This window comes from Zymoseptoria tritici, chromosome 5, assembly GCF_000219625.1.
Source record: "Zymoseptoria tritici IPO323 chromosome 5, whole genome shotgun sequence".
In the NCBI taxonomy this organism is placed as follows: Eukaryota; Fungi; Ascomycota; class Dothideomycetes; order Mycosphaerellales; family Mycosphaerellaceae; genus Zymoseptoria; species Zymoseptoria tritici.
The window spans coordinates 2777524-2802671 of NC_018214.1; the positions used below are offsets into that span (position 1 = coordinate 2777524).

Below are 25148 nucleotides of genomic sequence, written 5' to 3' on the forward strand. Positions count from 1 at the left end.
GGAAGTGAAGTCGCGGGCTGGTGTTGAAGATCTGCAGCTAAGGACCGGGCCGAGCTCCGGAGATCCTTGGCTCGATCTGGCGGCGATGAGGAGGGATCGATCTTGCCGAAAGGTTGGTGGACGACGTGCATTCTTTCGTCCTCGATCATTGTATACCACGATACAGTACGACAGAACTCGCTCACGGTGTGTTCGTCACTGGGAAGCTCACAGGAGAAAGACACAGCGGTCATTGCTCGCCCAGCTCTTTGAACAATAGCACGGAGTGGAGCTGGGTTGCGAGAAGACATTACATGGGAACAGGTGAGTTCAGTATTCGTAGTTCGTACTTTCATTCGAACCTGACAGCCTTTGCGCACGCAGGCAATACATGCGTTGGAACACGGAAGGCGTCAGTTGTATCAACACGGGAGGACTACTGGTTGCAAAGAGGCGAGTAGTTGGATGTCGGAAATGGTGCAATGAAACTATCAACGTCCTGAGCTTTTTGATCGTTTTATTCATCCCAATCTTCACGTACTGATTCAACGCTGTTCCTGAAAAGGGAGATTCTCAACCGAACGTCAAAACGTCCGGTCCCCTCGACTATCTCTTGCATGTCATCTCGTACATCGCATGCTTGAGCTACTATCAGGCCTCCTCGTTACCCTCCTAGGAGCCGCCTTTCTCGGAACTGTCTGCCTCGGAATTGCCGTCCTCAGAATTGCCATCCTCAGAATTGTCATCCTCAGAATCGTCTTCTTCGGAACTGTCTTCCTCGGAACTGCTCTCGCTATCCTCCTCGGTCACCTTCACTGTCTCCACCGGCGTCCACGTCGCCCACAGCTCAGGATCGTGGAGAAGCATCCGCAGAATTGCCTCGCCACGAGTCTCTGGGGCTGACAACTGGTTCACCAAGATGAGCTGCCTGCTCTGCTTATCCGCCAGCACCTTCCTCTTGGGCATGTTGTCGTACACGCTGACTGTCTCGGAAAGTGCGAGCTGATGCTGCTCGTCTGCTTCGATGCGGATGACTTTGGGGTAGTTCTCCCTCTGTCCGAATCGCAGGCAAACACGGCGGATGTGTTGCAAGTGTGGTTGTCCGACCTCCGCGAACCAAGTCTTGAGGACGAGGTTGGTATGGCGGGCGGCCATCGGCTCGAAACCAAAGGTGACGATGCTGTTGGTGAAGATGTCTGCGGCGACATCGGTGCGCAAGGTCGAGCAGACCTGCGAGACTGGCGGCATGATGTTGTGGCGCCCACCGAGCTTGATTTTCATCGCCTCCTCTTCCTCCGACGCCGCGTACCCATCGCACTTCTGGTCAATGACAGCAAGGTACTTCTCGTGATTGTCTCTCGCCATATCACCCAGGAGAATGTCGACGACTTCGATGTATTGTCCATGGAGCGGAAAGCCAGGAATGAAGGTGTACACGCGGCTGCGCAGTTCAGTGGGCAGGTCCAAGAACCGAAATGGTTGCGCAATCTTCTTGAGGTGGGCGAGCAGGCGCGGTGCGTCCACGAGATCTTCGACTGGCACGCGTTGAAGGATTTCGATGCGCACATGTGTGCAGATGATGCTTGCAGCCCGCATCGACATCTCGCGGAAGCTGTCGTCTTTGCGGTTGGCCTCTGTCAAGACTTGATGGAGACCTTTAGCTCTGTTGGGTGGTGTACCGGGCTTGACTGGGCGGAGAGCTGATTCTGGGTGGAGAGTTGAATCTGTGATGCTGCCATCGGCATTCCGGATTCTGATCTTCTGCGGGACTGTGTCTTCCTCGGCGACCGGATCCGATTTGGACTTGAGCAGCTCGAAGATGTTGCCGCGCCAGGCATTGAAATTGCCGGTGGAGAGATCAAGCATGTCCGGAGACTTTGTGGTGGACGCCATGATGGTAGACCTCGAGGATGTTAGTTGCTGTACTAAGAAGCTCTCTGGAAAAGAAAACCTTTGACTTCGAAACAACAACACAATTGGAAACAAGACTCTTGGCATGAAAACATACGGGAGGATCCGCCGACACGTCGCTCGATACAGACAGAGAGGCGCTGATCGTAAGCTCGTACGAGAAGGAAGCAAACAGACTCAAGTTGTCCTATGCCGGGCTCGATGGTTCGAGCCATGTTGAGATCATCCAGGACCTTTTGTTCAGGGAAGTAAGGCCCATCAAAAACAAGCGCCTGAATCTACCGTCAAAGCCGAGTACGCATTACGAACATGACTGTGGATTTGAAAGTGGACCGATTCAGCAGCAGTAGTCACAAGCAAGAAGGTATTGTCTGACTGTACGGGCATGCCATTGTAGAAAGACACATCGACTTCTCCGAGCCTCCGAGCCTCGTCGCGAGCAGTTCACATGCCGAAATGCCTCTCTTGACTGCATCTCTCGTAGCCATCGCGCAATCCGCATCCTGGACCCGGTTCAAATCTACCTCAATCTCACCGCATTGATCACCTCCCGAACAGCGACGTCGTCGGAAAGCGCCCGAAGAAAGACCTTATCCCTTGCCACTGGACCTGACTCCTCCTCCACCATCACCAAATGCTTGATCAACGAGCGGACCCGATCCTGGACTGCGCCCTCGTAGACAGTGCGCGCCACAGTGAAGTGTGTCTTGTTGTCCTTCTCGACGCTGATCGTGACGATTTCTTGTACCCCGCGGGTGTTGAATGTCATGCAGAGACCTTGAATGTCCTTCAGGTATGACTGCGCGACTTCCGCAGCCCAGGTCTGAAGCATGGCGGAGACGAAAGGTCCGGAAATTTCCACAAATTGGAAGAGGAAATTGCGGTTCTTGAAGAGCTCCCTGGACACCTCGGCGCGCATGATCGAGCAGACCTGCGTGATTGGAAGCTTGATGCTGAAGCGTTTGTTGCTGCATATGTCACCGTCCAGCCTGTTGGACTTCTTCATGGCCTGGGAAATCTTCATGCCGACTTCGTCGTCTCCATCCTCCCATACAGCGGTACTCTTCATCTGCTGCTTCTCCTCAGCCTTTGGCGTGGCCTTGTCCGTGATCTTCGGCTTGACAGTGACGTTGGCGATGGTGATAGTCTGATGCTTGATCGGAAAGTCAGGCAGGAAGGAGTAAACTCGCATGCGGATCTCGGGAGGAAGGTCCATGAAGCGGAAGGTGCGGCACCGAGACTTCACAGCATCCAGCAGCCGTGGGGTGTCCGTCATTTGCGCAGACGGGACACGTCGAAGAATGTCGGTGTGGATGAGCGGGAGGATCATCACGGCTGCTCGGACGGATCGCTCGAAGAAATCTTCCTCGCCGCGGTAGGCGTCGGTCAGACAGCGAGCGATGTGGAGAGAATCCGCCAGCCAGAAGATCTTTCCGCGCCATTCGTTGAAGTCGTCGCCAATGGAGAGGCGAAGCTCGGTCCTAGGCTGATGGCTCTGGAGGATATGATCCCGGTATTCGTTCGCCGGGGTCGCCATATTGCTGGAAGAATTGTAATGCAAGTGAGGGTGTTGGTGTCGTGACAAAGCTTGGAGCGGCGCAAATGAAGTATAGGCAGCGAAATTGAGCCGAACTTTGGCCGATATCAGGACCGAATGAAGTGAATGTAAAATATGCCATCGGCAACCAGAACACTAGGATGTCGCATGCGAGTTTCATTCGCTAGGTCGTGTTAACTGTACATTTTACTCGCGGAGTACACTGACCACGCTTGATTTGGTCCTCCCGGAAAAGCTAACGAAATGAAGCCTTATGCACGGAGTTGAATGTGAGATGGGACATCGCGTTGTCACAGGACAGCGAGATGAGACGGGGGAGCAGAGACAATTTTCGTTCACAGATCAACGCGCAGGTTGCACTCATGGTGATAGCAGATCTCTGACGTGCTGGACTCTGCTCCGTCGGCCTGATCGCTCTCAACTCCGCTCGCAGATGAGCTGCGATAAGAAAGGAGCAAATAATCGAAGACTGAAAGAGGCACCGAATAGAGCTCGTTTGTGGGACGGTGTCGTACTCCACCGCCACTTGACACGGCGGCATGGTCGTGTGGCGCGAACGCGGAAAGCAAATGGAAGCAACCGAAGGACAAGTGCTGCATCCTGACCGCGATTGGGCTCAGATCGTTTCGCCGCAGACGTTTCCTCCCCCATACGATGCGCCCCTCAGTACGTCGTCCACATCTCGGCATTGTCGAGAATCATCTGACGAAGCGCCTCTCCACCCGTCGCGGCTGACTTCTTGTTCGCTTGAAGGACCTTCTTGTTCAATTTGGCGGACCACTCCTTACGCCCAGGATGGTATCTGTTAGGCTTCTTCTTTTCCAAGTGTATCTTGTTGTCTGCACCGGCGGTCAGCGTGATTATGATTGGATGCATGTTGAAGTTGAATAGGAGGCGGTATCCCCCAATATGATGGTAGTGATGTTGCGCAACCTGGCTGATCCAAGTCTTGAATGTCGAGTGGATTAGATGCGCGGGGGCGGCGCGTCCGAATTGGAAGCTGAACACGCGATTCCTGAAGATGGCCCTGGATGTTTCGATGCGCATGATTGTGCAAACTTGCGCGACGGCAGGCATGACGTTGCGCCGGCCCTTGAGCCTGTCGTGCTTCTTCGAGCCGAGATACAGCATATCCGCAGCTCTGATGATCTTTTTATCGCTCGGAAAGCCAGGCAGGAATGAGTAGATAAGGCTGCGGATCTCAGCAGTGTGTGCCATGAAATCGTATGCCTTGCACGTGGTCTTCAGGTGGGCCAAGAGACGCGGCGCATCCATTCTGTCGTTGTCGGGCACGCGCTCGAGGATGTCAATCGAGACATGGCTGTGAATGATAATGGCAGCCTGGAAAGATCTCTGGCGAGAGCTTGATTGGCCGCGTTGGTGATCCGTCAAGGCGCTCTCGTAGCCGTGAGTTCTTGAGTTGCGCGGTGACCTTGACTTCACCACGTAGAAGATCTTGCTGCGCCAGTCGTTGTAGTCGTCGCCGATCCCGAGGAAGACCTTGCTCGGTGGTGCAGAATCGGAGGCCATGATGTGCTTGTGCACTTTCTTGTTGTGAGGGGCGCTGGAGAGAGGTTGGCGGCTGAGCCCTGCGCGGAAGATTTCAAGACAGTACGGCGGGATCTATGCGGCAGCAGGATTATATACGCAAGATGCGGCTCTGGCGACAGCCTGAGAGAGACCATTTGTGCTGCGGGAACGAGGAAGCGGATCCGTCCAGAAAGACCTCCATGCAGAGGCTTGTTTGTTCTGGAAATTGCCCGAGCCATACCGACCAGGAAGCAATCGCGTAGATCCGCTCCGCACCAGCATCACCGCCCGACTCTGTTCTTGAAGTACACCTCCTGCACCCGATCCATCAACTGCTTCATCTGGCCAGCGGGTAACTTCTCCTTTCGGTCGTAGGTGTACAACCCGTTCTGCTCTTGTTCAATGTCCGTGAATTGTGTCCAGACGATCCCGCAGCAGTGCCCAGCTTTCACGACCCCCATCATCAAGCCTTCAACTCGGTTCAGCAGATCCTGCGCATCTTTCGCCGTTGTGTAGCCCCAATTGCCTTTGCGCGATTCATCGTTGGCAGCCGCGATATTCACGCCTCCGAACTCAGTGCACATCACCGGCGCACCATGAACATGCCTCGATCCTTCGTCTTTGATCCCATGTTTGCTGTAGATCGGTCCAATGAACATGGACCTCCCACGTCCGATGATTTCCTTGAGCGACTGACACCGCTCGGCCATGCCTGGACCATCGGCATAGTCGTGGAAAGAAGAAATGTCAGTAATGACATGCTCCCAGCCGCAGTTGTCGTTGATGGGTCTCGTAGGATCGTACGCCTTCGTGGTCCAGTAGATCGAGCGGATGTGATCACGCTGTCTCTTGTCTCCACCGAGGTCTGGATATCCCCAGCTCTCATTGACTGGCGTCCAGGTTACCACAGACGGAAAGTTGATGTCTCTCCGTATCATCTCCATCCACTCTTGGTCAAAGCGCTGCATTGCATCAACACTGAAGTGGTAGCAATTTGCCATCTCACCCCAGACCAGGAAGCCGAGTCGGTCAGCCCAGTACATGAACATTGGTTCCTCCACCTTTTGATGCTTCCGGCAGCCATTGAAGCCCATCGCTTTTGCGAGCTCGATGTCTCTGCGCAATGCATCGGAAGAAGGCGGAGTCATGAGGGTCTCCGGCCAATACCCTTGATCCAGGAAGAGAGCCTGAAAGTATGGACGACCGTTCAGTCGGAACGTGCCATCGCCGGTCGTCCAATTCAGCGAGCGCATGCCGGTCGTAGTGTGCACTTCATCCAGACATTGATCTTCTCGATCCAGCAACCGGAGTTTGATATCGTATAGTAGCGGATGTTCTGGCGACCAGAGTGTTACGCCATTTCGCCATCGGGAAGGATCAGACAGGACTCCTTCTGCCAAGTATACAGGCGGGAGCTGTTGAATGTGCTCATTTGACAGACGCATATTGACGTCCGTCAACCGGACAAAGTCCTCGTCTCTTGCGAGCTCTTTCCGCCCAGATCCCACTACAACGCCACCCAAGCTGGTCTCAACCACGATTGACAGACTTTGCCCGACACGCCGCCCGGAGACACATACTCGAGCATCCAGCGCACCTTCTTCGATCTTGTCCGATCGTAATATGGTGCCGCCACTGCCATCAACAATGCGTGCGGCTGGTACACTCTCGAGCCACACGGACTGCCAGATACCGCTGCTTGGCGTGTAGAAGATTGACTCGGGCTGGGGACCCCAGAACTGTTTTCCTCTCGGTTGTGCAAGATCGTACGCCGAGTCAAAGACGCGGACCGTCAAACGCTTTGGTGTTTCCGATGGACTCCGCTGGATGACTTCGGACAGGTCAAGATCGAAAGGGACATGTCCTCCTCGATGTTCGCCGACGAGATAGCCGTCCAGCCACACTTTCGCGTGGTAGTCTACCGCTCCGAAGCGGAGTAGTAGTCGTTGACCGTTTGCGAGATCTTGAGGGCTGCGAAGGTCTTCAATACGTCGCTCGTACCATAGGACTTGATGTACGCCACGCTCATTGATCCCGGATGCGGGGCATTGGAAGACGAAAGGGACCTGGATCGTTCTTTTTGCGGTCGGCTTCGTCTCAGAACTTGGTGCGTGGCTAGGCAAAGCATTCAGTTGCCATGACTGAAGGATACCAATATCCTCGTCGTCGAATAAGAAGTCCCATGGTCCGTTGAGACTCTCCCAGCGAAGGTCCGCCCGCTTGAAGTCCCGTCGGGGATACGTATCGTCCTCAGCCATGACAGGTTCGGAGAAAGCGGCGGCCCGGTCTGATTGCAGTGGGTACTGTGTCTGTCGTGCGAGGTGTGCTTGCGGTGTGGACTCCTTCCGATCCCGTTTGACGAGCTTGGACAGCCTGCGCATACCACCACGCAAACAACAGGACAATTCCCGTCTTGACCTGACCAGCAAACTCTCAGGGTTCTTCAATAGCAAGATCAAGCGCAAGCTTTCAGCATCCGGTACCTTGGGACAGCGCAGTGGTAGTCGAGAGCCAAACGCTGTTACGTTGAGTCCAGCAGCGGTGCAAGCACAGCGCCAGGATAACTTGCAACGTGGTCGAGATAGCCAATGACGTTCGGACAGAGGACCCGTGTAGTTGACTTGTGTCGGACCGTTGGGGACAACGGCCGGCAAGCTTGAATAGCGCTCCGGTAAGCTGGCGGGACAGGTATTGGCAAAGTAGCAGTACGGGGCTGTAACCGTGCAGATAAGTTATCGCTACGGGTAAGTAAGCGTACAGGTAAATTACCAAAACAAGACAATGGGCGTGTGAGTGACCTGGTCGTGTATTTTCGTTGTAACAACGATGAGACGGAGAGGTGCGGTGAGGTGAGGTGAGGTGGCAATTTCAAGTTGATGCCTCAGGCTTGCAGATTTTCTACGTCGCAGAATAGGAGCGGTGAGTTTTGTCTGCATATGCCATGTACAATGACTCGTGAACTTCCTCTTATGATGAATAAGAGAGGTAAAGCTACCTACTGCATGTGCTTCTGCAAATTGTTGGCGCTCCTCACTCAATCCATGGTCCGCCAGCTGCAGCAGGTTGTCCGCTCACCCAGTTCCCCTTTTCTGCGGATTTTTGTGTCGTCGACGTAGGCAAGCCGTGGTAGGAATAGCGACTTGCTGAGCCGCTGCGAGAACTGCAAGGGCGGCTCTTTGCACAGTCGCAGGATCTTGAGTCAGGTCCCACTTCGTCTCCCAATTCTGCTTCAGATCCTTGGTCGTGCGCTTGAACTTATTTGCAAGAACATAGTAGGCGCGAGTGTTGCGATTTCTCGCCTCCTGAGGTCTAGCTCTCGCGGCGGCATTCTCGATCTGTCTCCACGCGTAGTCTGTTTACCCGTCATACATCTGGAAATACATCGAACTCAATTCATCGCGGATTTTCTCTCTGTCTTGGTATCCGGCTGGGTCGATCGCAGTCACAGCCTTCCTTCCGCCATGGTCTTTGATTCTGCAGTATGGATCGCGAGAGAAGATGGCATCGACATACAAGTCAATGTTGTCATCCATCTTCTTGAAGTGACGCTTGGCGCGATAGTTGATATCTCCTTTCTTTGGCATCTTGATCGACCTAGACTGTGCAAAGGCTGATGTGGGAGGGAGCTAAGATCGAGCCAACAAGTGCAAGGCCCGTGTAGAAGAGGAGACGAGATCCACCCGGAAGATGCGATCCCTGGTGAAGGAGCGGATGGGTACAGGAGTTGGATGAGGCGAGACCCGATGTAGATGAGAGCGAGGATCGACCCGGAGGGCGCGAGCTTATTGAGAGCGGAAGAGAGATCGACTCAGCCAGTGCGAGACCTGATGTGTCGTTGAGGACCGAACGACTCAAGGCAAACGGCACTGTCGCCTTTTTGGAGGCTGTCGACTTAGCGGGCGCTGTAATAATGTTAGCTGAGGAAAGATCGACGCAGCAGAAGCCGAGAGAATGGTATCAAAAGGATTAAACGACCGCAAGATTGCGTAAGCAGTAGGGTTGATGGGAGAGATCGACGAGGAGAGCGCTTCGGTGCTGGGGCATGGGGAATGATCGACTCAAAGGTAGCAGAAGCTGTGAGCAGAGCGGGAACGACCGCCGGGGGGAGATGTGCACCCTTCATCGCGGTGGGGGACATCGACATAACAAAGGCTGCCTCGATGCTGGGCTGGGTGGGATCGACGCATATATGGCCCTCTTTGCGGATGCAGCGGGATGTGACGACTAGAAGAGTGCTAGGGCTTGTGAAGACACTGGGGAGAATCGAATCGAAGAAGGCTGTGCTTGAGCGTCTTTCAGGCTTGATCGACCTGGAGGGTGCTGGGGTTTGTGGTGGTGCTGGGGAGGATCGACATGAAGATGGCTGTGCTGGAGCGGCCTTCGGGCTTGATCAACCGGAAAAATGCACGAGCTGTATGACAGCTCGGGATCGATCGACGGAGAAAACGCGGTGCTCACGTTGCTTTTGGGGTCTGTCGACTCGATAGTGGCGGTTGGTGAGGATGCGGTGTGCGTTGTGGTATTTGGTGTGTGTTACGGTAGTTGGTGCTGGAAATGGTTGTCACAAGGGAGAAGGTAGAGGAAGTGGTGTTTTAATAGAGCAGCTCGAAAGATGTAACGCACGGATGTGCAATGCTCGCGAGAACAAATGTGCTGCCAGAACTCGTTGGGCGAACAGCTTCCGATCTCGACGTGAATGTGTGTGAAAGCCTTTTGGCCGCCTAGGTGAGCCGGAGACATAGCACATGTGGCTGGGAGACAGCCACCAATTTCAGATGACGGGCTCCCAACTGAGGCTGGATTGACAATTTGATGGCGGGATTTTGCGAAGTCCGCGTCGACCCCTTCCCAACTCAGCACTGAATTGGTCCCACAACCGACTCCTTTCTCTCCCGAGCTTTTCCATTGAGTTCCCAGACCCTCGAGGATTTTGCGGCGCCTTGCCCATGGAACAAATCTACAGCCACGGGGACCAGATCGAGACCGGACCAGCCATCATCTCTCGACTCTGTTCTCGAAGTACACCTTCTGTGCTATGTCCATTAAGCGCTTTATCTCGCCGGCAGGGCACTTCTCCTTTCTGTCGTAGGTGTATAGTATATTCTGCTCTTGCTCGATGTCGGAAAACTGAGTTGAAACAATGCCGCAGCAATGTCCAGCTTAGGAGGTTGAGCACGGCCTTTTTGGCTGTCAACTTTGTTCGCGTGAGGCAAGATCGCACCTCGCAGGCTTCATGTGAAACACTTTTCGTGCATGTGCGGTTGCGATATCGACCACTTGATGCTGACGAGAAAGGTTGGACGACATATGTAGGTGTGTTCCGAGATAACGAGCGTTGGATTCATGAACATGGCTGTCAGCAACACGGAGATTCATTCTTGGCCAGTGGACCGGACGACGTCAGGTTGTTATCGCCGGCTCCGCGTGCGAGATTGTCGAACAGTCCGTCCTCAGGTCGCCAGGGAAGGTCCTCCTGTCGGCAGGCTTGCATTCGGCCTAGGTATCGACTCGAGCTCCTTGAGTTTTGTTTTCGCTTCAAGGGGACTTCCAGCCCGGTCCGGAGTTCGCCGTGATTGTGGAAGAGAAGCCGGCGGCGGTAGTATACTCAGCAGACGAGCTATCCTTCCTCGATCTCGTCGCAAAGAGATCTAATGATCAGGCTTGAAGTCGAAGAGACCGCAGGTATTCATAGTCCGGCCAAGCTTCTTCCACTCGCCCCTTCAGCAACGCCGCCTGTTCTGGGCCGAACTCCTCAATCCACTCCTTCTCCCTACCATCAAGGGTAACTCCAGCGGAGGTCTTCCTAGACATAATCCTAGACGAAGTATTAATAGTATAATAGAAGCGCCTAGCCTTGTCCTTAGGAACGATGTCTCGGCTCGGCGCTACGCTAGTATAGGCGTTAAGTTCTAAAGCTAGAGTCTATTCCCGTACCAATTCCGCTTTGTCTATTCCGACTATATCGTAGAACTTTCCTATTACCTATAGATCCGTAAGAATATCGTCGGCGTCGAGGATAACTACCTAGGATCTACCGCCGGGCTAGAGCTCTTATTAGTATAGTTTCTTTAGTCGTTAGTTACGGTTAAGCCGGTTACTAGTTAGTTTAGTAAGCCCTTGCCGGCCTTTTAGTTAGCGTTAGTTAGAGTACGTCGGCGACTAGTAACTAACCGGAAGTACGTCCGCAGCTAATAAAACGAGGGCAGCGAGGTCGTAGACCGTAATAAGTTACGAAGAAAATCGCCTCTCGCGATCTCTTAGTATACCGCTATCTAGAGGTTAATTTCGATAGCAATACCGAAGGCACCCTTCCCGACCGGATCGTAGCATTTTGGCCCCTAAATTTCTTACGTAAGTTAGTATTATACTAATAGTACATTTAGTATAGCCTCGCTAGTAGTTAGTTAGTATTAGTAAGACACTATCTTAAACCGGTAACCAAACTAATAAGAGCTCTACGCCGGGCTACGATCGATACTAGTCGACAATACTCCTATACTATATAAAAGTAGTAGGGATTCGAGCAAAACAGCTAGTTAGGTCTACGAAGGGCTTACCTTCCGCTCTGACCTAGCTTTCGAAGGTTAGGATCGGGTTCCGAATAATAAATATCGGCGTCTAGGAGAGCATAAGAGCGTCTAAGAACGGTGTCTAGTTAGTGTTATCTAGCTTAGCGCCGAGAGTACTACTACTCTGTTCTATCTTAACGGAGGCCGGCTCTACGGTTTTAATATAGTCCGTAATCGGAGGCAGCATATACGTATAATTCTTTAGAAGGATATGCCGCTTCTATAACGAGGTTAGCTTTCGTAAGTTGTAGCTCGAGTATCCCGTACTTTAGTCCTTACTTCTTCTAGAATAGAATGTGTTCGCTATAGCGCATCCTCGCGTAGGGACTTATAGTAACCCTAGGTAGCCTAGGGAACATTATCTAGTAAACTTACGGCGATTTTCTCTCGAGCGTATATAAATGCATTATAGAAGAAGTAGCCGTCTAGATTCCATTCGGACTGTCCCGAAAGCATACGTAAGAGGAGGTTCGTAGTTGTTCTTAGATAGCTAAAGAGATATGCCCGCTTCTGTTCCTAAGGAGTTTCGGCTATAGTCTGCGCTTCTTAATATTATTGTTGCTACTAGTGCTAGAGTCCCCGATGATAGTTTTAGAAGGAGAAGAGCTTACAGAAGTCGCCTCATAGGTAAGAAGGGGGCCAGCGAGAAGCTCGGTGAGTATCCGTTTCATGCTTGTGCGGGCACCCAACCCTAAGCCTAACCCTAAGCGCCCTTAGCCGGGAACATCCTGGCACTGTAACTTACTATTGCCCGCACGCAGGAAGCGTTAATCCACGGACTCGAATAGACCTATTACGCTTCGCACTTTGTAGGCGGTGTGAGAGCTATTAAAGTGTTAGACGTGTCGGCCGAGCAGACCACGTGGCGGAGCGAAGATGCAGGCAATCCCATGCGTCGAAGCAGCACAAGCCTCGTGTATGGCATTCTTTTTGTACGCAGCGATTGGAACACATCCAGCCTAGAGAAGCGGTGACGCTGATCTTCGACGAGATCCAGGCAGTCCACCAGACTTGTAGTAGAGATGTGCTCTTGAAGTCAAGTGAGCCAGTGTCTTTCGGCAGGGCTTGGCCCCACGCCACCACGCTCTGCATCTTGTTGTCCTATCCTCTCCAAGGTCTTCGTTCGACTTTCAACATCGCGACAAGTCGCTCTCAAAGATCACGGCATGCCGGAAAGATCATGATGAAGCTTCCTGGCACCGCGACCAGATTTCACCAGATGCTTTGGGCCGATTGTTGAAGTTTCCGATGCAGACTTCGTGCCGTGAACAAAGCACAGTATCTTCGGAGAAGCGATGCCGGATTATGAGTATCGTTGAAGGATACGAGCCTTTCTTTCGCGGACCTTCGATGTGCAGGGTATCTGCTGTGTATGGAGACATCTTGTCCGCTCCCAGGGTATTTGCAGCGGCCCCGTGTGGTAGATGAGTCCGGTGGTAGGCGAAGTCTCCGAACGACGCCGGAGACTTTTGTATGTCGACGACTTACTCGATACTATAAATCAATGGTTTCGAACAGCTCACTCCAGGTATCAGATCAATTGCCTGCGAAGTCAAAGTGAACAGCGTCTTCAATCAACCTCCTCACACCTCAAAGCAAAGCGACCACCATGGGCTCAGCAGCACCTGCTCTCATCGACGTTCTCATCGTCGGCGGCGGACCAGCAGGCCTCGCAGTCGCCACCGGCCTCGCTCGACAACCCTACACGGCCGTCGTGTTCGAATCGGGCGTATACCGCAATGCTCGAACGAACCACATGCACAATGTCGTGACCTGGGATCATCGAGATCCAGCTGACTTCCGAGCCAAAGCCCGGGCCGATCTGTGGGCGAGATATGATACCATTCGCATTGAAGACGCAAAGATTGAGAACATACGATGGAATGGCGATGGTCGGTTTGAGGCCATTGATGGCAAGGGCAATGTCTGGACGGGCAAGAAGGTCGCGCTGGCGGTCGGGATGGAGGATGTATACCCTGATATACCTGGGTATGATGATGTTTGGGCGAGAGGAGTGTATGAATCTATGGCTGGGGTCGATGTTGAGCTCTCAAGCTGATTTGCGACAGATATCATTGCTTGTTTTGCGACGGTTATGAAGACCGTGGAGTCGAATCAGTGGGAATCTTGGCCCTTGGCGTGTTGGGAAAGTTGCAGCCAGCCGTGCACACTGCTCGTATGGCGAAGCGACTTACTAGCAGTGTGACGATTTACACCGATGGGGATGCCGAGTTGGAGAGCCAGATCCGGAATGTCCTGGGTGAAGATTCCGTTTTCGAGATGGATAATCGTAAGGTCACTCGTCTGGAGAAAGTGAAGGGGAAAGCTTCAGAGGTTATCGTGCATGTCCAGGATGGATCAAAGGTGATGCATGGCTTCATGGTGAGTTGAAAACTTCACTTCAGCATTATTGCGTGCCGAAAGTTGACCCGACAAGCAGGCTCACAGACCCAAGCCCAAGATCAATGGAGCTCGCAGACACGGCAGTCATCAAGACCAGCAGTCCGTGGTATGAGACTAGTGTTCCTGGTGTGTTTGCTGTCGGGGATTGTGCTTCGCCTGTGCCTGCTGTTCCTAATGCTATGAGCATGGGTGCTTTTGCGGCGGCTGGTTTGGCGAGGCAGTTGGGTGCGGAGTGATGTTGTGTAGCATCCTGGAAACCAACGTGAGATTTGATCCATGACTCTCACTTCGGCTCTTGTAAGAGGCGGACCGACGGGGCGAACATGACTGATCATTGCTCTCGAGGCTCGACTCGGCACGCGGAGAGCGGTGCACGTCTCCGGCAGTGAGAGCTGCATGACATGGCTTGAAGTTAGACCACACGAATACGACGTTCTTCCTGATGCATCGACCGACGATCAGCCGTCTTACGAGAGTGCATAAGAAAGTATCAGCTCGTATTCACGCTGTATGTCCAAAGAGGAGACATTTCATCATAGCCGATGTTGATCCGTCGAGGGACTGCTTGTCTTTGTCAGTCGTGGGAGTGATGATCTGCATTCTATTCTTGCCATCTCCACAAGTCGCTGCTACCTTGTCGGTGCAATGACAGCACAAGTGTGACCATGGCTCACGCTATGAGGTACAAGCAGCCGGTGAGCAGAAGGACAAAGCATGACGATGACGGCAAACGACGGCAGAACGAGGTCGATGCTATATCTGGGAACACGGAGCCGCACTAGCGGCACGATGATCCGAGTCCCTTCGTGAAACCCTTGCCGATCTCGACTTCATCCTCCTTCCTCTTTGCGTAGTCATTCTTCCTTCCCAGCAACAGATGAGGCATTTCCACGGGCAAAAGGCCCCGAATACGAGACATCTGGTCATGTCATGCAGTGACGACTCGGCTTATACGAGACTGATCCTCGAGCTCACAGCTTCACCGCTTTCAGTCCTATTCGTCCACAAGGATTTCCCTCGCAGACCATACCACATCGGTATTATTCGAACCGGATCTGCAGGTCAGCGCCGCCGGCATAGCCCGGAATCTCAAGTTCTTTGTTCCTCTCTGCAGTGCTACAAGGCTGAACCCTGAACGATCGACGCTGCGCCAATGCAGACTACCATGTTAGTGACAGAATCGACATCGTATCCAATTTTGGACATACGCCAGGCTCGGACACATCATCGTAGCGTTGGCACTCGAGCATCCAGCATGGTCAAAATGACGGCGGGTGCAGGAAGGGATCTGCTTCCGTATTGACCTTGGTGGGTCGACACCGGTAAAACCAGAGAGGATGATGCCGTCGGAGATGGTATAAAGGTTGGCAGGTTTCCTTCTCTTCTCGATTCATTCTCATCACCAACACAACACTCTCATCCACAACAACACACAACCTCATCAACTCAAACAATCGACTCATCCAACACCACCAACAACATCACCAAAACCAACACCCACCTCAAAATGCAGTTCTCCACCACTGTCCTCGCCATCTTGGCCACCGCCGGCACCTCCTTCGCCGCCCCGGCTCCTGTCCCGGATGTCGCAGTCTCCAAGATGGTCTCAAACGCCCAATGGACGATCCGGGACTTCAAGCGTCAATGCGCCAACGGCTCTTGCAGCTTCACTTACGCGATCGACAACGGCGCCACCGTCACCGGCTGCGCCTACTCCGTCGCGGCAAACGGCGGCAAGTCGGCCGACCAGACCGACTACAGCAACATCAAGTGCGGCGACTACACCATCGGCAGCGGCTGGAGCGGCCAGTTCGGCCCCGGCAACGGTTTCACGACCCTGTCTGTTGTCGACAGCTCTCGCAAGATCATCTACCCGTCTTACAGCGACGCGACCATCGCCAACGCTGGCAATGGCCCTGTCAAGCCCGACCAGAGCTACACTCCTGCCCAGCTTTAAGCTGGACTCGAGAATGAGATTCGACTGGATGTGGAGGATTGATCGACTGGAAGTGGAAGGTTGATGGGCAGTTGGCATGGGACGAGGTGACGATCAGTGTAATGTAAATAATGGCCTGCATAGCATAGCATGACTTTCCTTGATGAATGCACACTCAAGTAATGAAACTCGAAATTGTCTCCATCGTATTGAATCTTGAATTCTCTCCCAAGTCCTGTTAATGCCTCAGGCTGCAATTCAGACCCTCGTTCAAAAAGTCTCCGATCTCCGACCTCGAATTTTTGGAGCTGTTCCGTCGTGAAATACACTCCCGCCCACCCAACACATCCTCCCTCCCACCGCAACCATGTTCGCAGTCAAAGGCTGGGCCGTCAACTCGAGTACACTCAAACCGCAAACAGAACCCTTCAAAACCGGCCCACTCCCACAAAAACCACAAAAGAACCAGCCGACTTCCGCCGCTGCGAATGGAGAGCAAAAGGCGAGCAAGAAGCGCAAACGCGGCGATGCACCAGGACCGGCTGGAAGTGAAGCTGATGTGGGAAAGTTGTGGGCGAAGCATATTGAGGGAGGCGCTCCGGATCCGCCGAAGAAGGTGAAGAAGGCGAAGGTGGAGGGTGAGGAGATCAATCGACCGAAGACGAAGAAAGAGAAGAAGGCGGCGAAGGCGGCGAAGAAGGCGGCGAAGAAGCCGGTGAGTGCGAATGATACACCGCTGGGAGAGAGGAAGGAGAGGAAAGAGGAGGTGGAGGCGGAGGGAGGAGAGGTGAAGGAAGATGTGTCGCAAGAGGAGGTGAAGAAGATTGAGACTGGCACTGAGAGGCTGGAGAGGGACAGCAAGGTGCAAAAGACGGTAGCGGACACTTCAAACAAAAAGGACAACAAGCGGAGAAAGTCTGGCGAGAGCAGAGATGGTGAAGGGCCACCCGCAGCTGCAAAAGCTACAACAACAGCAGCAGCAGCCATACCTCCGCCTGCTCCAGCACCAGCGCCCGCAGCACCTACGCTCACGCCCATGCAAGCCGCCATGCGACAAAAGCTGATCTCCGCCCGTTTTCGCCATCTCAATCAAACACTCTACACCGAACCCTCCCTCAAAGCTCTGCAGCTCTTCAGCCGCGATCCACAAATGTTCGAGGACTATCACTCTGGTTTCCGCCAACAAGTTGCTGTCTGGCCATCAAATCCAGTGGATACCTTCATCGAGACGATACGCTCCCGTGGAGCCATTCGACTGCCACATCAAAAGAAGCCGTTCAAGGGCAAATTCGCCAAGGGCAAGAAACCTGCTCCTGAAGCAGAGGACTCGAACGATCTCAAAGCTCTTGCATTACCTCGCACGCAGGGTGTGGCCATCATCGCGGATTTGGGCTGTGGCGACGCAAGACTGGCGCAGACATTCCGCGACTCGGGCGAAGGACATTCATTGAACCTCAAGGTTCTGTCGTACGATCTACATTCTCCATCACCACTCGTCACGAAAGCGGATATCTCCAAGATCCCAACCGAAGATGGTTCCGTGGACGTTGCTATCTTCTGTCTTGCACTCATGGGCACGAATTGGATCTCCTTCATCGAAGAAGCCTACCGCATCCTCCACTGGAAAGGCGAGCTCTGGATAGCCGAGATCAAGTCCCGTTTCGGCCGTGTCGGCGGAGGTAAGGGCAAAGTTGTCGAGCACAGCGTCGGCGGGAAGAGGAAACTCGCGGCGCTGAAAAAAGCCGAAGCGGCGAAACAACGCGAGGGCGAGGAAGTCAACGAACAAGACGCTCTGGCTGTGGAAGTCGATGGCGTGGAGGGAGCGAAGACAGAGGAGACGGACGTTTCGGCTTTTGTTGACGTTCTCCGACGGAGAGGTTTCTTGCTGAAAAACGAGGCGATCGTCAAGAATGGTGAGAGCAGTGTTGATTTGAGTAATAAGATGTTTGTGAAGATGGAGTTTGTCAAGGCTGCCACGCCGACGAAGGGGAAGGGTGTGCCGGATGAGGAGGAGAGGGCGGAGGGGAAGGAGAGGTTTAAGAAGGGGAAGAAGTTCTTGGATGTAGAGGTCGTGGAGGTGGCTACGGATGATGAGGCGAAGGTTTTGAAGCCTTGTTTGTATAAGATTCGTTGAGTGGGGAGTTGTGGATGCGAAGTGTAGGGAGCAGCTTCAGTTGTTGCGGTCGCCTGCCATGCGAATATACATCGATCTCCTTACTCACGACAACTTCCCGACACTCGCCGAGTGACCAGAAACGACAGACCCTCGCTCTTTCGAACTTCCGAAGCAATCGTGCACCCCTCAAGCTGACTCGATGCTAGCGGCATCCACATTCTCGAAGTAAGGCGGATAGTAGTCGAACCAAGCGACATTGAGCTGCGTCTCCTGGCTGAGACTCTCCTTTAGCATCTGGTATGTCGACTTCGCCATGCGGACAGTCGCCGTCTGCGCTTCAACGTCATGAGGCTTAACGCCTAGACTCAAGGTAACAGTCCTCAGCAAAGCAACATTCGATGGCCCGATGATGTCCAGCCATTTGCGGAGTCTCGAAGCATGATAGTCGCCGAGCAGTACGAAATGGTTGTTGCCGTAGAACATAGGGATGGTGTCGTCTCGGACCTGACGGCAGACACGAGTCAGGTCCGGTTGCTGAGCTACGCTCCGACTGTAGCTGTAGGTGGTCCAGGTTCTCGGGCGTCTTGGGTCAACATGATCAAGCGTGGGCATCGAGAACGAGTTTCTGGCAAAACCGCTCGGTATTGGACTGTTCATATAGTCAACATGACGCTCTTGCACAACTTCGACTTGAGAAAACCCACATCAAGCTCATGCCGCTGTCGTGGTCGCACCTCCAGTCGTGCCGGCTGATGATGTCCGCATGCTTTGTGCTCACGAAGCCAAACTTTTTCTTCTGGTCACACATCACTCGAAGGCAGCCAGACATTTCATAGATACGGTTGCGAAGCTCCGCAGGAAGATCCAAGAATGTGACGGGCTTTCGGGTTTCTGCGCAAGGATATCAGCGACGTCGCTGGTATGGCGCCGGTAAATAGCCACGTACGCTGGTCATGCTGGGCAAGAAGCAGAATGCGAATCGCTTCGGAAAAGTTGCCCGCTCGAATTTCTAGATTAACTTGTCGCTCAAGAGCAACGGTTCTGGGGTGAGCTGTGGTTTGGCATGATGTCAGGACAGTTTTGCACGATCGAGCAACATGGGCCTTACGAATTTGTGCGGGCTCAGAGCCGGCAGAGTTCTTCGATGGCATAGTTGCGTACGTCGGTGGGATTCTGTGAGATCAGCTCATACGCAGGTGGCGGAAGGAAGAGGGCGCCGGAACTTGATGCTGTGGTCTCTGTCGGAAGATTTTGCCCTGACGGCACAGCGGAGTACAGCAGTTGCGACATTGCCGGGGATGATTGGCATGCACCTTGTATTATCTCATCGAGCGTCACATCCCTGTCGTTGATCACAGTCCCATGTCAGAGCATGAACGGGCTTCGACTTGCCACTCAAACTTGCATTCCATGCGACACAAGAGATAGGCAATCGTGTTTCGTCTCTGGACCAACGGCGATGACTGAAAACAAGTTATATTCAACTGCATTATATTGATCGGAGACCCGTGCTGCTCCTGTAAATCGCAGCGAGTCGGTAGATTCGCCTGCCAACGTAAAGCCAGTGAGGCTACTGCTGGCGACACCAAGCTTCGAGCGCGGAACATCGCAGATCACTCGGAGAATGCAGCGAGCGCCACTACGCGGAATGCCCAAAATGCAACGACGAGCGACCAAGTCTGATACACAAGGCCAGTTCATATAGTGTATAGCTCGTTGCATGATGGAGCCAGCTGCTGTGTTGCCGAGTGCGTACATCTCGGCCAGGCGCCGCCACCCGAAGGGCCGAGTTGGTATGTCGTTGCATTGAGGCCATACAGCACAACTGTGCGTGCTTGATTGCAATGACCTCCTTAGCAGTCTCGCCCGCGAAACGCTGTCAAGCTCGCGACACGAAGGCAGCAGGCAGGCCGCATCCACGTGGCATGTGCAAGGAGTGATACACTCGTCAGTGCACGTAATGTTCAACCGTTCTTGATCAGGAATCCATAGAGTAATCCAGCCGGCAGACTGACAATCAGAAGCCCTTCCAAGAACGAATTCAATGCTCTCCTTGCCTTACCAGGAGGCTTTGCACGGAAGCCCTTGTCATGTTTTGCCTGGCTGTCGTCCCCATAATGACTTCCAACATGGCTCTCCTCGTCCGAATCCTGGTCTGGATCGTGCCACCGAGGATTGGACATGTAGCCGGCTTTCTCTATTCCGTACCCACCAAGCGTGGAAGCTCCATTCAGCGACGCCGCGGGACTGACGCTTCGCGTACGTGCATTGTATGACCGCTGGACGCTAAGATGTTGGTTGTCGTTGCCAGCGTTATGTGAGGTCGACGTGGACGAGGCTCGCTGACGGCCTTTTGCCTCGTTACTGGGCAGCTTGTTCGGGCTCGAATACCCGCTTACTCTTCCGTTGGGCAGAGGTCGATCGTCGTGATATGAGTATGTTCGAGGCAAAGAAAAGCGATCCGGTTCGTCAGCGATGTCGTCCTCACCGAGATCGGCTGCATCGGGCTTGCGCAATGACAGCACGACGCCGCGCACAATCAGCACCACGAGCGTCACGCCGAGCAGCAGGCCATAATTGATGAATATGCTCAGCTGATCCGGCAGCAGACAGAGATGTGTCTGAATTGTCGTCGGCGTGCCTCCAATCGAGATACCTTGAGCATCGACCGGGTTCCACATGCTGACAAGTTGAAAGCCGGGTCTTCGCACGCCCATGGCCCAGCTAAAGCTCTTGACTGTAATCTCGCGAATGGCCTTCATGACTGGCTTGTCTTGTATCTTGCCATCAATCCAAGGCTTGACATTGAAGCGATGTACCAAATCACAATAGTCGTGGTCGTCTCCAGAGAAGACGTGGACAAGGTCTCCCGTCTCGGAGATCTTCCTCGCAATAGTACTGCTCAGTCCCGGAGTGAGGACGTTCTGGTACTGATAGCCATGACTGATGGGTATCGCCCTTCCGCGCTCTCTTTGAGAACCGCAGTGATCTCCATCTGGCCGGAAGAGCGGCACATGCGTGAGCAGTACGAGCGGTAGTCGTGGTTCCGCAGTGTGCTTGTCAGCGGTCGGTCGACGCGACGCCTCTTTCGGATCAAAAACCTCATGACTGAACCCTTGCGAAGGGCGTGCGGTCGGGAAGTACTCATTCAGCGCTTCCGCCACGACCTTGGGACCGGCAGCGTCAAGCTTGTTCAAGAAGTCATTCGCCGGCTGCCAGACATGCTCCAGCCGCGCTTGCTGCTTGTGTTCCGGATCTGTCATCTCATCTGCAGCGGAGAGAGACGGTGTATCCAGACTGATGAATGTGTGGTTCGCAATGACATACACCGTGTTGGTGTCGCCATAGTGGGCTTCAAATCGGTCCCGCACGGGTATTTGAACTCGAGTACCAAATCCAAGGTCGTGATTTCCTGGCAAATTCGTCTTGATCTTGCGCTGCTTTCCGCCTGCAATGTGGTATTCTTTCCATTGAGCGCTCTTCGCACCATTCTCTATGGCCACGGGATCCATGGGCACGTCACGAGCTGCTGTGATCGCTCGATCGGCACGAGGATAAAGTTGTTCCGGAGCGAAGAAGATCTTGCCAAATCGATTGTACTCCAACGTCCACTGCGATGTGCCATACTCTTTCCACCGACCCTGCTCACCTGAGATGAATTCTCGCAGGTCGGTCGTTACCTTTTGTCCATCAATCGTCTTCACGTCCACGCGTTCTCCTTCTCTTTGATTCTCCCGCAATATCCCAAGATCTATCAGCTCTTGTCGCGGTGCTCCCTTCAACTCCTTCGCACGGCTGGTTCTCCACTCTCTTCCACCGTCGAACAGATCTCCCAGGAATACAATCGAGTCCGGGTCGAGCTCGCGGTTGATAAGACGGAAGTTCCTGGCCATGTATTTGTCGGTGAAGAACTCGGTCAGGCTGGACAGCGGCCATGGTCGACCTGGGTATGTATGCGGATCAACAAGCTGAGGATCGGACACGAAGACCAGGCGGTGCGGAGCCGCGTCCTGAGGCCATTCTTCCCAACTCTCCCAGGCGCAGGATGTGATGTGTGATGCGAATGTCGAGCGCTCGCCGGTGTAGATTGCAATCGTCCAGACGAGAATCAGTCCGATCGTGGTGACGGAGAAGCGGCGGAGGAAGGGGTAGCGGCGTGCTGTTCGGCGGCAGAACTGTACGTAGAAGTTCTGAGCGTTCATGATCGATTCTGCTTGGATCGAGTGCGCATCGTGGTCGCTGCTCAATGAGAAAGAAGTGAAGATTAGGTTGCCGCCGTACACGCGACCTGTCGCGTATCAGAAGGGAGAATACAGTCTGAAGGATCAGGACGAGGACGGAGGCACGACAATAAAATCGCGAATGTCGGATTCGAAAGCAAGGGTCCGGCGCGAGCGGCTAGACGGGCGGACCTCAGCCCGAGAGGAGATCCGGATCCGAAACGAATTCAAAGCCGCAGGAGACTGTCGTACATTTCCACAATCTCTCTATCCCCTTGACAATCCGAACACGTCAATTCCACAATATCGTCCCTTGACGAACCGGAGATGGACAGGAATTCTCCTAGATCAATGTTCTCTTGGTGTCTCATACTCCGCAGCTCCTTTTGCAGGTCCTCCATCATTCTTGCAGCCCCATGATCTGACGACACGCAATTGACGGCAGCATCCATTAGCGAGGAGAAGGGCGTCATAGCAGTGAACAGATGTCTCATCGATTGCTACAACCATCCGAACAGCTGAAGCGGCCGTGTGACGACCAGGCCGGCAGATGCATGCAATGCAGGACGGGCATCGGAATTGATCCGCATGAGCACTACGCGTGGGGTCCAGGAGATCGCTGATCAGTGGCCTCTCGGTCATCGATACAGCGTATGACTGCATCGAAGTGGACATTCTCGTGCAGGCGGCACCAATGGCAACAAGTGGCGAAGGCAGAATTTCGAAAAGCTTCAGCTGCTTCGACCGCGGGTGTCATCAGATCGCAAATCAGCCAAAGCCATCGTCCGCATCGTCTCATCGGCGACATCATGACGACGCTCTTATCCGATACGTTGTGCGTGGCTCTATAGTCGGAGTCTCGGAGAGGCAGGAAGCCGGAAAAAGGGGAGAAACAAGCTGGGGAGCGCCCAAGGCATGCTTAGTCATGGATTCGATGATATGGACCCAAGGGGCTGGACGACAAGACCAGAGTTCCTTTTGTCGCACATGTATTAAGGGCGCAGAAATCATCGACATACCGAAAGACACTATGACTTGGAGGAATATGGGCCGCCGTTCGTCCAGACCAAGGACTTGCTAGGCCACACGAGCGACCGAGCACTTCTCGGGAAGCCGAGTGAAACCAACGCAGCTGCTGCAACAGACATACATGTCAAACTCGGTACGAAATCTACAAGGCTCTCGAGACGGTCTACATGCACGAGGTAGCCACGTTATGCGGAAGCATGATTGGGCAACCGATCGTTTGTCACGACAGCAAACACATACATGGAGTGTGAGGGCGCGTGAGAGGAGTTTGCGGCAAAGAGGCGCATTGGATACAAAGAGCAAGAAGTTCTAGGCTGCGCCTTGAGTCACACCGGGATCGCGCGTGTCGGACAAGGTTTGTAGCGATAGTTGAATATCGTTGTAGAGCGGAAGTTTGTTGAGGCTGCAGTAGACGAATATCGTTTCGAAGCAGAGGTTTGTCCGGGAAGTAAACGTCTTTTTTTTTGTGTCGAGTTTTCGCTTGTCGAGTTTGAGTGATGCAGAAAAGTAAGATTTCAGTTCGTCCAGGAATGCGAAGTGACCGGTGAATTGGGAAGCGTGGTCTGAGCATGGCAGTACTTTCGGAGAATTTTCGAACCCATCTCAAAAACGGAAGTCACAAGTGCCCCGTGTTGTTCCAGATGGCCAATGGACAGCGGGTAGTGTTGATTTCTCTGGCGATAAAGAAATCCAGCAGCGTCGTATTACTGGCCAGGTACTAGTTCGAGCTGAATGAACCAGCGGCCGGTGAGCCCTCGAATGTCGAGGCACCAGGTGTCGGAAAAAGCGACGATTCCGTTGCGGGGCAAGATGACTCTCCGATCGATCTCCTCGATGCGGTTGCGAATCAAAGCTGTAGTAAGAGTCAGTTCAAAGTAGGAAAAAAACAACACAATGCATGACTTATGATCGTCGCCGGGTCGTAGCAAGGGTGCCGCCTTGGGTCCCGGTGTACGTGATAGCGATAACGACTTGAAGATTGTATCTGGTCAGACCTCTAGCATCGACGTCGATGGAAAGGTTCGGGCCGAGAGGAAATCTGGCTTGCAGGCGGCCGTCTATAGCGCGGGTGATGTCGACTTGAGGGGCATCCGGCTCCAAAAACCCAGTCGGGCGGGTAGCGAAGCAATCGAGTGCCGCACGTTCGAAGATGGCAGCGTCGTTATGGGGACGCGAGACCGACCGAGGCATTGCCTGAGGTTTTGCCTGAGGGATTTCCTGAGGCACTGCTTGCACAAGGCCGAGAAGCCAGACAAGCAGCGTGATGAAGGAGGACGAAGAGAGCATCTCGGATGACGATTTTTGCGAACGCTGAGAGCTGATGATTGATCTTTGCAATGGGAGAAGAGTGTGTGATCTGCTTTGCGACAATGGGAGAATCTAGCTTCTTATATACCGCTGTCAACCACCGCTTGACCGTTGGTAGCACCGCCATTCATGTGATGACCACGGCTCGAGTGTAACTTCAATTATGAATGATGTCGTGACCTTGTCCTTATGATCAAAAAGCGGAAAAAAAGAATAATACTAATTATAAGGGCGAAGGCCCTTAAGCTATATAGACTAACTAAAACGAGCGAGTTATGTAATAATAACGAGCCCTTAAGTAAAACGATGCCTAAGGCTTTAAGGGTTTAAGTAAACCTAAGCGAGGTTTTTAGTATTTTTAAATATCCTCCCCTTTAGTAAATACGTAACCTTAAGCGTTCGTAACAACCTTAAGTAAAGGCTTAAGTTATATACTAATGCTCTTAAGTAGGTGTACGTAATCTCGAATAAACGAGCGTAATCTAGAAGTTCCGTAAAGCTCGGAAGGTAAGGGTTTAAGTATAATCGTCTAGCTAATTCTAGTAGGTAAATAATCTAATTTACGTACTATTATAAGCCTTAAGCTAGT

At 53.2% G+C, this 25148-nt stretch overlaps 7 protein-coding genes across 7 annotated transcripts; 3 read left to right on the forward strand and 4 right to left on the reverse strand.

The window, feature by feature from the left end:
• Positions 1-651: 651 nt before the first annotated feature.
• MYCGRDRAFT_93593 (uncharacterized protein) lies at positions 652-3427 on the reverse strand (the record flags this gene model as incomplete). Its single annotated transcript, XM_003852363.1, has 2 exons — positions 652-1882; positions 2415-3427. The coding sequence occupies 2 exons, from the start codon at positions 3425-3427 to the stop codon at positions 652-654; spliced, it is 2244 nt and encodes a 747-aa protein (XP_003852411.1).
• Positions 3428-4111: 684 nt separating this feature from the next.
• MYCGRDRAFT_93594 (uncharacterized protein) lies at positions 4112-4978 on the reverse strand (the record flags this gene model as incomplete). Its single annotated transcript, XM_003852362.1, has 1 exon — positions 4112-4978. One exon carries the CDS (start codon positions 4976-4978, stop codon positions 4112-4114), a length of 867 nt encoding a protein of 288 aa, XP_003852410.1.
• Positions 4979-5259: 281 nt separating this feature from the next.
• On the reverse strand, positions 5260-7236 carry MgGUS1 (putative beta-glucuronidase; the record flags this gene model as incomplete). Its single annotated transcript, XM_003852361.1, has 1 exon — positions 5260-7236. One exon carries the CDS (start codon positions 7234-7236, stop codon positions 5260-5262), a length of 1977 nt encoding a protein of 658 aa, XP_003852409.1.
• A 5920-nt stretch (positions 7237-13156) lies between these two features.
• MYCGRDRAFT_41898 (uncharacterized protein) lies at positions 13157-14186 on the forward strand (the record flags this gene model as incomplete). The annotated part of the gene is made up of 3 exons (XM_003852357.1): positions 13157-13563; positions 13617-13933; positions 13972-14186. The coding sequence occupies 3 exons, from the start codon at positions 13157-13159 to the stop codon at positions 14184-14186; spliced, it is 939 nt and encodes a 312-aa protein (XP_003852405.1).
• A 1172-nt stretch (positions 14187-15358) lies between these two features.
• On the forward strand, positions 15359-16089 carry MYCGRDRAFT_104697 (uncharacterized protein; the record flags this gene model as incomplete). The annotated part of the gene is made up of 1 exon (XM_003852358.1): positions 15359-16089. One exon carries the CDS (start codon positions 15458-15460, stop codon positions 15905-15907), a length of 450 nt encoding a protein of 149 aa, XP_003852406.1.
• A 164-nt stretch (positions 16090-16253) lies between these two features.
• On the forward strand, positions 16254-18020 carry MYCGRDRAFT_93598 (uncharacterized protein; the record flags this gene model as incomplete). Its single annotated transcript, XM_003852359.1, has 1 exon — positions 16254-18020. The coding sequence occupies one exon, from the start codon at positions 16254-16256 to the stop codon at positions 18018-18020; it is 1767 nt and encodes a 588-aa protein (XP_003852407.1).
• A 2480-nt stretch (positions 18021-20500) lies between these two features.
• Positions 20501-22311, reverse strand: CDC1 (cell division control protein 1; the record flags this gene model as incomplete). Its single annotated transcript, XM_003852360.1, has 3 exons — positions 20501-21439; positions 21521-21663; positions 21796-22311. Coding segments are annotated over 3 exons (1491 nt in total), but the record flags the coding sequence as incomplete, so codon positions are not given.
• Positions 22312-25148: the final 2837 nt, after the last annotated feature.